Genomic DNA, 13,960 nt, shown 5'->3' on the forward strand with positions numbered 1-13,960 from the left:
TCAGGCAGCGCTATCACTTCGTTTGATGTGAAAATCTGAGGCGACTTTGGGAATGAAGTGGGGATGCAGCCTGAGTGTCACCCTGTCCTTGTTGAAAATCGTGTATGGGGGGGTGTCGCCATAAGGGCCGATAACTGGCTCACCCTTCGGGCTGATGAGACTGTGAAAAGAAAGGGGGTCTTTTGCACTAGCAGTTTGAGAGGAGTTGTGGCCAAGGGTTCAAACAGGCCTCTCGACAATGTTTCCAAGACCAAACCCAAGCTCCCTGGGGGCGCTACTGGTCACCTCGGTGGATATATATTCGCCAGCCCCTTAAGGAATCGTGCCGTCACTGGGTGAGCAAAGACCGACATGCCATCAACTGTGTGCCTGAAGGCTGATATGGCAGCCAAGTGCACCTTTAATGACTCCAGTGCTAAGCCTTGCCTTTTTAGTTCTAGTAAATAGGCAAGTATCAAATGGATCTGTGCTTTGCTCGGTAATAGTTGTCTAGAGGAGCACCATGTCATGAATCATATTTATTTTGCATGGTAAATCTTTTGTGTGTTTTCCCATCTATTCTGAATGAGCACTGCCTCCACTTGTTCTGAACATAGGTCCTCCACTGCATTGAACCAGCAGTCAGCCAGGCCATGAGGTGAAGGGTGTGCATCTGTGGATGTATGATTGCTCCCTTGTCCTGAGTCAGCAGGTCTACAGGACAGAGCAGGAGACGAGGTGCTCACAGTGACATTCTGCGCAGAAGTGGGAACCCGTGCTGCCATGCCCATGCTGGTGCTATCAGTATAAGTTTGGCTCCATCCCTGTTGACCTTCTGCAATACTCTGGGGATCAACACCATCAGTGGGAATGCATAGAGTAGTGGACCCTTCCAGCTAATCAAGAACACATCGCCCAGGGAGTGCAGCCCTAGGCCCGCTCTGGAACAGTAGAGCTTGCACTGACGATTGGTGTGTGTTGTGAATAGGTCTACAATTGGAAACCCTCACCGATGAAACACAGGGAGGAGAATGTCTCTGCAGATCTCCCACTTGTGATCCGGTGCGAGTTGTCTGCTCAGTGCATCCACTTCCATATTGTTGACCACAGGCAAATAGCAGGCAGTTAGCGTTATGCCGTTGCGGATGCACCAATTCCATAGACAGACAGCCTCTGCACAGAGGGACCAGGAGCAGGCTCCCCCTCAATGACTGATGTAATACATTGTAGCAACGTTGTCCGTGAGTACCTTGATAGGCATGTTGTGAATGCTTGGTAGAAAATGTTTGGAGGCATTGCACACCACCCTGAGCTCTAGTAGATTTATGTGTAGGGTCAATTCGCTACAGACCATCGCCCTTGCACAGATAGTCTGTTGAGGTGCACTCCCCAGCCCAACAAGGAGGCATCTGTAGTGATGAGTGCCTGGGGCTGTGGGTGTTGGAAGGGGACTCTTGCCAATAAATTGTCTGGCACTGTCCACCATCATAAAAATTCACGACCATCGGTTAGTACTATCACCCATTTGTGCAGGTTTTGATGTACCGGTCCGTATATGATTGCTATGCAGTGTTGGAAACATTGGAAAAGCAGATGCATGTTTTGCACCACGTAAGTAGTGGCAGCCATGTGACCCATGAGCCTCAAGCATGCTATGATCTGCACTTGTGGACTGGTCGACACCATGTGAACAAGGTCCTGGATGGCTCGAAAGTGCTGAAGTGGAAGATATGCACATGCGGTGATAGAATTCAGCCTCACCCTGATAAACTCTATGTGTTGGGTTGGCTCTAGGGTCAACTTTTGTTAGTTTATCAGTAGGCCCAAGGGAAAAAAGCTGGACTTGGTGATCCGAATCATTGTATGGACCTCCCCCCATGAGGGTCCTTTTATGAGGCAGTTGTCTAAATATGGGAAAATGGTGATGTCCAGGTAGCGAAGATGGGCTGCCAACACCGCAAGGGTCTTTGAAAATACCCTGCGAGCCATAGCTAGGCCAAAGGATAGTACTCGATACTGAATATGCTGCTCCCCCACCACAAACCAAAAGAATTGCCTGTGTGTGGAGTGGAGAATCAGGTGAAAATAAGCGTCTTGAAGGTCGAGAGCCACAAACCAATGCCCTTGTTCGATCACAGGAATTGTGGAAGTTAGGGTGACCCTTTTGAATTGTTGTTTCCGTAGATGGTGATTTAGATTGCGGAAGTCCAGAATGGGTCTCCACCCGCCAGACTTCTTTGTGTGAGGAAGTATCGGGAGTAGAAGCCCCTTCCTCTGAGCATGTCTGGCACCAGTTCCACTGCCCCTATGGCGAGAAGGTGGTCCACCTCCTGCCGCAGCATAGCCTCGTGAGAGAGGTCCCTGAAGACGGACAGGGTTGGTGAGGTGGTGGGGGGAATGCTTCGAAATGGGATCACGTAACCTGCAGATGCTGTTTCCAGCACCCGTGTGTCTGTTGTAATTCTGGACCATTGGTTGAAGTACAGTCGTAGACGGTGGTGAAACAGCGTTGGAGAAGGGGATGGAGCTAGTGGCTCAGGGAAATGAGGGGGTGGGGTTCAGCTCTCGATGATGCCATCAAACTTGCTGCCTCAGCTGTTGCTGCTGGCCACAAGTCTGCGTATGTCTGCGTCTGGGCAGTCTCTGAGAGGGTCTGGGCCATTCATACTGCTGAGGCTGGTACTGCCTTTGGAAAGGTTGGGAGTACCTCCTCTGATATGGGTCATATCATCTACGCCTGAACAGTGTTGCCTACATACCCAAAGTCCAAAGGGTAGTACTTGAGTGGAACACCGCATCCGTAGATTTGGTGAAAAGTTTCTGCTTATCAAAGGGCAAGTCCTCCACCTTAGATTGAAGCTCTTTGGGGACACCTGAAGTTTGCATCCAGGATACCCTTCTCATCACTATGGCTGTGGCTATAGAAGAAGCTGCCATGTCGGGCACATCAAGGGCGATCTTGATGCTAGCCCTGGAAGCTGTATTGCCCTCTTATATGATAGCCCTCAGTAATGGCTTTTTTGAGTCGGGCAAGTACTCCATCAGCGATGTTAGCTTAGAGCAATGATTGAAGTTAAGATTGGACAAATGCGCCACATAATTTGCCATGCGCAACAACAACATGGAGGACGAGTAAATATTAGGTCCGAATAAGTCCGATCATTTAGAGTCCTAGCCCAGGAACTTATGTTGAGGGGCCTTCGCTCTCTGTAGTGAGGATTCCACCACCAAGGAATTTGGCAATGGGTGGATAAACAGGTACTCCATGCCTGCAGAGGGACAAAATACTTCTTGTCCAAAGGCGAAAATGCTGGCATCTGCCAGATGTTGTCAGCCACCTCTGTGATAGCCTCACCCAGCTGGATAGTAATTTTGGTGGAGACAGTGGACCTCAAATTCTTCGGCAGCCCTTGTCTGTTCTCAGGCAGTTCTGCCAACTGGATCCCCTGGGAGCTTGCCACCCTACGGAACAAGTCCTGGAACTCATGGAGATCAGCTGGGGGAGACACATCACCCGGGATGACCACTTTGTCAGGCAAGGATGAAGATGGATCATGCAGTAAGGAAGGTCCAGGAGGAAAAGTCTTCTGAAAACTGAGCCTCTTTCTCTTCAGACAGAGGTGGTGGAGATAGTGGCTGGACACTCAATGGTGGTGGCAACACCGGAGAGGGGCTAGGAGACCAGGAAGCCACTGAAAGTGTCTCTGTTGGATATTCCGTCGGCTGCTGCACATACTGCTTGGAACGTCAATGCTGCTGATAGTCCTGAGACCTTAAGCAACATGGATAGTGGTGATGGCGTGGATCGGGTGAATGGCGCCCATGGTCATGTTCATAAGACGAAGGGGAATGAGAGCGCTTGACATACTGAGGCCATGACCTGGACTGGCGACTGCTCCATTGCCCTCTGGCTTCAGCCTTGCATCAGTAGGAAGATCACCATCCCAACGCTGGAGATGATGACCTCATATGGCATGGAGGTGAAGAGACTCTAAACGGTGAAGGAGTGGAGTAGCGTCCTGGAGAAATCTGTGAGGTGACAGGAATAGGTGATACAGAACGTTGAGGCGAGGAATCTTGATGATGCCCACGAGACAATTTGGTGCTCGCCTTCCCATGTGTTGTTGACAGTACCTACAGCTGCGGTGCCGAGAATGGAAGGACTGGCTTTGTATGGTGTGCTGCTAGGTGCACTGGTGCTGGTGAAGTGCGCCACAGTGCTGTAGTTGCCAGTGCGGATGTTGACTGATGCAGTGCTGAGGCTGTTGGTGCAGAGGTCAAACATGTCAGTACTGAGGCCATCGGTGCCACGGTTGTCAGTGCCGCTACTTACACTTTTGTAGGTGCAGCTGTTGGTGCTGAAGCCTCTGGAGCTATTAGCACTGGGGTAATCGGTGCCGCCGTAGGACAGTCAGGGGCTTGTGCAATGCCTGGATCTGCCCCATGCGTTGGAGATGAAGGCTTACTCTTGGTCTTGGACTTCTTATGAGCACCAGGGACCTTCTCAGAGCCTGCTTCAGTCTCGCTCCTTGCACCTGCAGGCAAACTGGGTAACGATTTGAGTAGGGGAGACTCGGGGATGCTTGTGCACGACCGCTTCAGTAGACAAAGCTCTACGCTTGTGATGGCCCTCTTGGGATGGCTCACCAGCTTCAAGCAGAGAAGGTTGCAAAGCCTTCTCAAACAGGAGCATGCAAAGATGCATCTCCCTGTCTCCTGCGGGCCTGCGCAGTCAACCTAGAACAATGGGGGCACTTTGTAGGCATGTGCCCTTCCCCCAAGCAGTGAATGCAGCGGGAATGTCCATAAGAGGCAGGCATTGCCTCACAGCAAGACTCACACTTCTTAAACCCAAGCGTATTCACAGTTGTTCAAATGCAAAAAAGTCAACAGATAAGGAGTCCTTGCTCCGTTAACTTCACAAACAATCAACGTAGAGCTACACGTTGGCTGAATGGTGGCCTAACACTAAGGCAGTCAATTAAACAATGATAAAACTGTAATAAGTAAATTATGCCAATTAAACAAATAATGGAAAAGGAAGAGAAATCAAGCCAAGGAGAGAGAGAGTTGAAAGCTCCATCTGCAGCCGTTTGGTGGATTCGAGGAACTGGATCAGATTGGACTGCGCACATGATGAAAAGAGCGCAAAGAGGAGCAGCGGAGCTGCGCATGAGCAGTTTGGCAGAAACAGCTAGCAAGATCTTCAAGCTGCAGTGCCAGGGTGAGCCTGACACTTAAGGTGGAGCACCCATGGGGACACTCAAAGAACAAAGTTTGCCCGGGGTGACTGCGGAGGAGGGACAGGTGGGGGACACCAGTCACAAGACCGCCCCCCTCACCTGACTCCTTTCCCCACCTCCCCTATCTCGTAGGAGGGCCTGGACATCACCATCCACCCCTGTCCCACCTCGTCTTCCCCCATTCTGCCCCTTCTCCCCACCTGGTCACCTCTTCCACCAAGCTCCCTCCCCTGAGCAATGTAGCCCATGGGATTAGCAGGGGCCTGGCACCAGCAGCAGGGCTCTATCCCACCCCCCACACTCACAAGCAGTGTTGGGGGAAGTGGAGCAACAGCCCACTCCACTGGCTTCCAGTGGCATCACGTCACTTCCCATCACTGGTGGCACTGCTCATTGTGCTCTCCTCCTCTGAGCAATGCAGCTGGAAGCAAGGGAAGCAAAACTGGCTGAGGCAGTGTTGCTTTGCTTTCTCCTACCACTACCACAGAGCGTGTGATGTGGGGGAGGCGTGACCCCTTTTGTAAGCATCAGCCCTCCCTTCCGCAGGCCTCCCAGAAACTCTGGTCCCTTGCCCCTGCCACCCATGCTCTTTGGGGTGCATGTGCCCCCCCCACGATTCCTGGGTCTCCCCTGCTTTCATTTTTAAAATTTCTCCTTTCGCTGTTGTAGTGTTGTCCTACACTATTACTGTGGTCTGAATTCTCTGTCTGATTGTGTGGGGTGAGGAAGATCTTGGGGGGAGAAGTCTGATTTTTACATTTGTGGGAAGAATTCTGACAAGTTCTGAGGGCAGGTATCTCTGCAGAATGGGTTTGGTTCTGAGTCTGCTGCTTAGTCAGGATTGATGTTTTAGACCCCAACTTTTGAAGTGCCCCCAAGTAACTTGTTTTCTGTCCATATCCTGAGTTGAGTTTGCATTAGGTCACCTTGACCCATCAGAATATGCCATTTGTGTTGTTTTAGCCGGTCCTTCAGGCAGCTGCTGGCCAGGTTGTCAGTGGCACTTGCCCATGATATGTTAAGAAAAAAGATAAAGCTTTTCATTTATGAAAAAAGATCAGTTATATTTTTGTTCCTTTGTGGATCAAGAATGAAATGTGTGAGGTATCTTTGATGTCGTCTACTCCCCATTGTGATAAGCTTTACAAAGAGCAGACAGTAGGTCTAAGATGAGGTCTCCACACATGCAAAGATATATAGTGAAGCATTTTTATCTTTAATGCCAGAAAACTGATTGATTCAACTGACATTCAGTTCAATTCATTACAATCTCAACACTTTTTTCACTTGAGAGAGAAAAGGTTGGGTCTCGTGAGGCATGTTTAAGTATCTAGCTCCCTCTAGTCATGAATTAAGAAATTCTCAAGAGACTCCTACTGACAAGGCTTTTAAAACAACTCAGTGGCACTCACCAAAGATTCAGAAAGTTCTCTATGGTAGTGGTTCTCAATGTTTCCCAACTACTGGCAGTCTGATTTGTCTTGACTACTCCCAAGGTTTACCTCATTGCTTACAAAATCAGACATAAAAATGCAAAAGTGCCACAGCTTGGTGTTACTGATAAGTTGCATACTTTCTCACTTTTACGATATAATTATAAAATAAATCAGTTGAAATATATTGTACTTACATGTTAGTGTATAAATAAGTCATTGAATGCAATTTTAGTTTGCACTTTCTTTGCTAGTGCTTTTTATGTAGCCTGTTTTAAAACTAGGCAATATCTAGATTAGGGATTCTCAAATTTCATTGAATCATGACCCGCTTCTGCCAATAAAAAGTTAGTTCATGACCAGGAAGGGGGACTGGAGCCTGAGGGTGTCCAACCCCCATTTCTCTGTATGAGGGGGCTAAAGTCTGAGCCCTACCACGCTGGGCCACAGGGCCAAAGCTGAAGTTCAAAGGATTCAGGCAAGACAGGCGGCCTGTATCCTGAGACCTGCTTCCTAGGGCTGATGCCCTTGGCCTCTGTCTTTGGTCCTGGGCGTTAGAGTTTGGACTTCAGCCTTGGGTAGGGTGACTGTATTTTACATATGGAACACCTGGTAAAATTAGTTGGAGTTAAGTGAGTTCAATGGCAATCTGTTAGAACTGTGCAGTACAAACATTCAGGCCGAGTCTACACTAGCCAGCTACTTTGAAGCAGCAGGCATAACTTTGAAATAGCACGTGTCATGTCTACACATGCCGCACGCTACTTTGAAGTTGAAATCAATGTTAGGTGGGGAGATGTCAAAATCGCTATCCCTGTCAGAAGATGGGAATAGCGCCCTACTTCAACATTAAAAGTTGAAGTAGGGCATGAGTAGACAATCCGCGTCCCCATACTTCGAAATAGCGGGGTCCTCCATGGCGGCAATCAGCTGAGAGGTTGAGACGTGCCATCCAGCCCCAGCGGGCCTCTATGATCACCACGCGCAACAGCCTTTAAAGCACCACGGACCCTGATTTCCTGTTGCAGGAAGCTGAGAGTGTACAGCCAGCAGCATACGCATGTGCCAGCCCTACATGCCCTCCAGAGGCCCTGATCCACCCACCCGATACCCATGGCAGCCAGCCAGCCCCCAGAGTGTCCCCAGGACTACCCCTCTGAGGGGACCCAAGGCCCCCAAGCAGTCAGACAGAGGGCCAAGAAGCAGTGGGGCCTCTCCTGGATGGAGGCCGAGGTCTGAGACCTGCTGGGGCTCTGGGCTGAGGAGGAGGTGCTCCAAGAAATGGGAAGCAAGTGGCGGAACTTAGAAGTGTTCACCTGGCTGGCTGAGGGCCTGGCCACCCAGGGTCACCCCATCTGCACTCTGGGTCACAGCTGGAGCAAGGTGAAGGAGTTGCAGCAGGGTTACACCCAGGCCCATGACTCAGCCAGCCGGTCTGGGGCCGTCCCCGCTGCTTGCCCCTATTACAGGGAGCTCAGGGCTCATCCTGGGCCCCTGGAACACCTCCTCCCCCATGGCTGTCCTGGACACCGAGGCCGAGGAGCCCCAGCGGGCCTCAGAGTCGTAGTCCGGCCCAGAGGCCAGCCCTGCACCTGGGGCCCACCAGAGGAGTCAGCCCTCAGGACCACTGAGGAGGGGTCCAGCAGTGAGGAGCGGGGGCTCCTCATTAACCTCCCATCCCGGAGCTCCAGCTGGGCGTCCAGCCATCAGGCAGCCCCTGACCGCAGCAGTGGACCATCAGGTACAAACCCCATGGGGCACACACCCCCGGGCCATGGGGCAGGGGCACCAGACACAACCGGTGCCTTTCCACATTCCCAGCAGACCCGAGCCCACAACAGCCCAGCCACAGCAAGGCCCCAGGATGGCAGCATGACCGTCCGCACCTGTCAGCACCCGCTGCTACGGACAGCACCGTGCCCTGACCCCGGAGGGGGGAGCGACCATGCAATGGGGCCACCCACAGGGACACCATGCTCATGGATGGGGCACAGGGGATGGGGACCCAGTGCACAAGGGAGGGCAGGGGGCATGGGTCAGGGTCCAGGGCAATGTACTAATGGCCTTCCTCTCCCCCCCCACAACCCATTTCTGCAGCCGCACCATCAGAGGCCCCATACAGCCAGGTACCGTCTGTCATCCCAGAGAGCTTGCCAGAGGCCAGGGACTGTCAGTGCCTGGAGGCTGCAGCACTGCTGGGGCGGGCATGCCCCCGCCGGACCCAGGGGACAGCCACCGTTGACCTCCAGCTCCTGGCAACTCTCCGCCAGCAGGTGGAAGTGGCTGAAGAGAGGCTCTGGTATGAGCGGGAGGAGTCTGCCTGGCGCCAGGCTGTATGGCAGGAGTTCATGGGCGTGTTCCAGGACATAGCTGGGTCATTCTGGGAGGTCATGGCCCAGCTCCCACCCCTCGCTCCTCCCCATGATGCCCTCCCTGCTGTCCCACCCGCTGACCTGCCTGCTGCCACGCCTGCTGACCCGCCTGCCAGCCTGCCAGGAGTGGAGCCCACTGGGACTGAAGACCAGTGGGGGGAGGAATCCTAGCCCTACCTGCTGGTCCTTCTGGCTCCCAGGCTGCCACGCCGGGGATGGTAGGCGGGGGGCCCAAGATCCAAACCCACTGGGGTTTGCACCCCATCACCCCCACCCCAGAGTGATGGGCCGATGGCTGAGCCATCCGCTGGCCCCCCCATGCGTATAGTTGTCCCTCCCCATTTATATATTAGTTCCAGTTTGTTGTGAATATACCATAGACAGTTTTAGCAGTTAATCAATGATTCATGGTTTTACTTTTCAAAGAACCCTGTGAGACGTGTGCGGGTGGTGAGAGTGGTGGGTGGGGGGGAGCGGTGTGCAGGAGGCCCACCAGGGATGACCCAAGAGGTGTTCAGTAGGCCCCCTCACCAAAATGGGCCCACAAGGCCTCTCGGACCCATCCCCGCTCCTGGTAGGCCTGATGACTTGGTGCAGCGGCTGGCTGGGGGAAGCCTATGCTGGCGCTGACTGCCCACCCGTGGATGAAGGCCTCCCCCTTGCTTTCGACTATGTTGTGGAGCGTGCAGCACACACCCACAATCTGGGGGATGTTCTGGAGGCCGACGTGGGGGATGTAGGTCCCCGCCTCCAGCCGGCGGCACAGACCCAAGTTCTGGAACACGCAGGTGTCGTGTGTACAGCGTGGCCAGCCCACGTAGACATCCTGGAAGCGGCCCTGGCTGTCCACCATGGCCTGCAGGACCACAGAGTGGTAGCTCCTCCAGTTTATGTATCATCCCCCACTGTGGTCTGGGGCGGTGATGGGGATATGGGTCCCGTCTAGGGCCTGAAGCAGTTCGGGAACCCCATGGCAGTGAATTCTGCAATGGCTGCGTCCAGGTGCTTGACTCAGATGACCCTCTGGAGCAGCAAGGCATTGAGTGCATGGACCACCTGTTGGGAGGGGACACGAGTGCCTATGAGAGTGTGCAGGGTGCCCCAGGCCCCCCCCCCCGGTATCCCCCTCCCAGGAGCCCTCCACCCAGCCCCTTTCTCCTCAAGCATCCACCCATCCCCCTCCCTCCCCAGCCCCACACCCGGGCCCCCCTCCCTGGCTCCCCGCTCCCTAATGAGTGCATGCCCGGGCCTCCTTACCTTCAAGACGACAGCCCCGACTGTGGCCTTTCCCACTCCAAACTAGTGGCCCACAGAGCGGTAGCTGTCTGGAGTGGCCAGCTTCCAGACAGCTATTGCAACCCTCTTCTCCACGCGGAGCGTGTGCCGCATCCAGGTGTCCTGGTGCCTCAGTGCGGGGCTGAGCCACTGGCAGAGCTCCAGGAAGGTCTGCCAGCGCATGCAGAAGTTCTACAGCCACGTGCTGTTGTCCCACTCCCGCATGACCGGCTGCTTCCACCACTCAGAGCTGGTGGGGTAGCTCCAAATGTGGTGGGGAAGGAACAGGGGAGCCTGGTAGTCAGGGGTGTCCCCATCTTCCCTTGGGGAGGGCTCCCCTGCCAAGAGCTGCTGGGCAGCCTCCTGTGCAGTACCTAGCAGGGGCCTTGTTCTGCAGGTGACAACCTGGAAGGCTTCCAGTTGCTGCTGCTGTGCGAGAGTGTGGCTAGCGCTCTGCAGACCTCGTGCTGTGGAGGCTGAATGTGTCTGGGAGGGGCCCTTCACAGGAGTGGCTTGCTGTTGCCCTGAAAGGGCTAATCTGCCCTGTGATCCCATCCACAGGCTTTCCTGGCCCCTTATTTCTAAAGGGGGCGCTCGTGTGTGTGGACGTTCTGCTTTTCCCACTGGGGCGGCCCCATTCAATGTTCCCCATCACTACTTCAATGTTGAACATTGATGGCGCCAGCCCCAAAGGATGCGTGGACGATAAGTGTTGAAGTCACCTATTTCGATGTCGTTACTTTGAAATAGGGCACTTCGACGTATCATCCTAGTGTAGACGTAGTCTCAATGTAACATTAAGTTGACTGAGCCTCCATTTAAACTATATACTGCATTATTGTAGCAAAAATTGGTAAAAATTAAAAATACAGATCTACAACAAAGTGTTTATTGTTCTATAGAAGTGCCTCCCTTGTCTTCATCTTGCTGTGTTCCAGACTGTGGCCAGCTAGTGTGATGGCAAGTAGAGTGTGAGAGAGAGGTGCAGGAGCCAGAGCAGGGAGCTGGGGGAATGTGGGGGAGGGCGGGGGTGTGTGAGTGAACTGCTGGAAATCAGAACCAGGTATGTATGCAGGAGGGCAGGAGTCAGGGATATGGAGCAGGAGGCTGGGAGCAGGGAGGAGCCCTTTGGCTGGGTTCTGGAGTAATATAAGCCATTTGATATTTTTGCAGCAGCATGAGAATACCATGAAACCTAATAGGCCAGTTTTAACACCTCCCCCCCATTTAAATTTCACTGGAGTCAGTGATTTACAACAGATGAATTATGGTGCCTATTTATTTCCTAGTTGCTGCCTGTGGGCCACCCCTTCTGTCCCCACCTGCAGTCCTGGCCTAGCTAGCTACCCCATTCCCCAGGGCAGAACCAGATTAAGAGAAGGGCTGCAGCCTAATGGTTGAAATACCCCTTCCCAAACAAATGCTAAAACTTGGTAGAAATCACTTATCTGGAAATCCATCTCTAACTGAACTATTTAAAGAGCCTGCCCACCTCCTCCTGCCTTTCCAGCTACATATTTAAACAGACAGCCCCTGCTACTTAAAGAGCTGTCTCTTGAAAATTCAAGCCCCTGCTTTGCAGCATATGGGACAATTAGCCTATTTTTTAAAAAACTCAGGACACTTTCCGGGGAGCTAAAAAAAGGGACAGTCCTGGTTAAAATGGAATGATGAATGGTCACCTTAGCTTTGGGCTCCAACAGGTTTAAGACTATCCTGGCTACCCTATTCAAAGTGAGTGACAACCCACTTTAGGCTTATGCCCAGTGGTCCATGTAAGATGTGTGCTTGTGCAGCCACTCTGGAGAGATTAAAATGCCAACCAGCTGATTAGCAGAAAGCCTATATCTAGTTTTTTGTTTCTAGAGATGGCGCACTTTCACATATGCATGGCTGCATACAGAAAACAATATTCTACACATGGATGAAAAAAATCCACACAGGGTAGAAAAAGATTAGGGGGAACATTGGTCCAGACCCACAGTTTTAGAGTTACTGATCTAGATGAGTTGAATTGGACAGGGAGCAATTTAAGCTAGCCAGAATAAAGTAATAAGAGGAGTGGGGCTTAGGCTCCATCTTCAAAAGGAAATGAGGTGCTTTCCTTCACAGCAATGAACCCTCTTCTAAAGTTAGGCATCTAAGCCAGTTCAGATATTTCAGGATGTGGCATGAGGAAGTTATAGATGAGACCTAGGTTCCAGTCTCGTCTGAATTTGATGAGGAGCAGGGTCTTGAATCCAGGTCTTTCATGTAAGAGCAAGGTCTATCCTCTCCTCTTGCAATCCTGTCACATCCTCCTCCTTCCTGTGCACAGGTAGAGAAGCCAGAGATCACCTGCTGACTCAGGCACTTATCTTTTGAAGGTCCTTTGCAGCTCTACATGAAGCATCTTTTGAATTCTGAGAGACTTGGGTCTCTGAACATTGCTGTGCTAAGCACTTAGCTGTGAATATTCATGGAGCTGGGGTAGCAGCAGTCCATATAGCTCTATGCCTACAATGGCTAGAGCTAGATATTTTTTAAAATAATAGATTTGCATTCAAATATTAGTTTTACAAGTACAGGTTTAACCTCTCCAATCTGGCACATTCTCATCCGGCAACATCCATTGTCCAGCATGATTTTAGTTAACCAAATGTCCACTTAATGTGTGTGGCCAAGCTTCCTGTGCTCCTATACAGTTTATTTATAGCCATCAGTCTTGGCTCTCAGTGTTCTCTGCTGTTAGTTATCTGTAATTTACCCCAAAATGTCTTCTGAGAGCCCAGTAAGCAGAGGAAGGATATAGCTATACTAGACATAGAAATAGACTGCTAATATGCAATTGTAGCTGCGCCAATTATGTAGCTAAAATCTACTTCTCCACAGTTGACTTCGGTGGTTGCCTATATGGAAGAAAGGTGATGGGAGCATTTCTCCTGTCAGCCTTTCTTAATCCTCGCCACTTGCAGGGAGCACTACCAGGGTCAAAGTTGACCCTGGAAAGCACTGTTTTGCGTAGGTATGAAACAAAACCCTGGAAGATTGACCATAAGCGGGTTGATCTTCCGTGGTAGTATAGACCTAGCTGAAGTGTTGGTAATGCTCCTAGACAATAGTGACCTCCTTTAGTTTGGCAAGTTCTTTTGTTTGGCACCAGTGAGATCCCAAGGGTGCCAGACTAGAGAGGTTCAACCTGTATTATCTGTTTCAAATAGGGTACTGTCTTAGAAACAGTTGTGTTTCCTGCTAATACTTGCCCTTCTTTTACAGGAGTTAGTTTAAGCAAATCAGTACAAGTAAAAAAGCAGAATTTTAAATCTGCATTGGTGTCACATCATCAAAAACAAGAAATAGACAAAAATGCAGCTCTGTTCATAGAGGTATGAAACATCTGGATCCCATTTAACCTCAAATTTCTTAACATGTTTGCTCCTGCATTAAATTTTATTCTATAATGTTCAATAATTTTTTAAATATCCTTAATTTCAGTGTATTCTGAAGATGTAATGTGTGCATCATTTCTGCTTAAATGTAATGGTATTATTTTAAACATTTAACAATATTTTTTCAGGATAAAAGTTACTATTTGAAATAAATTTATAATAATCTACCTAGAACAAAAAATACTAAAAATAACCAAGTCACAAAATATCATTTTATTGATCATTCCGTA

At 50.9% G+C, this 13,960-nt stretch overlaps 1 protein-coding gene across 1 annotated transcript in view; it reads left to right on the top strand.

Moving 5' to 3' along the window:
• Positions 1-13,960, top strand: part of LCA5L (lebercilin LCA5 like) — a 42,137-nt gene that overhangs the window by 17,468 nt on the left and 10,709 nt on the right. The window contains exon 4 of the mRNA XM_074995910.1: positions 13,558-13,667. Within this exon, the coding sequence (XP_074852011.1) occupies positions 13,558-13,667 (110 nt within the window). The remainder of the gene's footprint in view (positions 1-13,557; positions 13,668-13,960) is intronic.

This window comes from Carettochelys insculpta, chromosome 1, assembly GCF_033958435.1.
Source record: "Carettochelys insculpta isolate YL-2023 chromosome 1, ASM3395843v1, whole genome shotgun sequence".
Classification (NCBI taxonomy): domain Eukaryota; kingdom Metazoa; phylum Chordata; order Testudines; family Carettochelyidae; genus Carettochelys; species Carettochelys insculpta.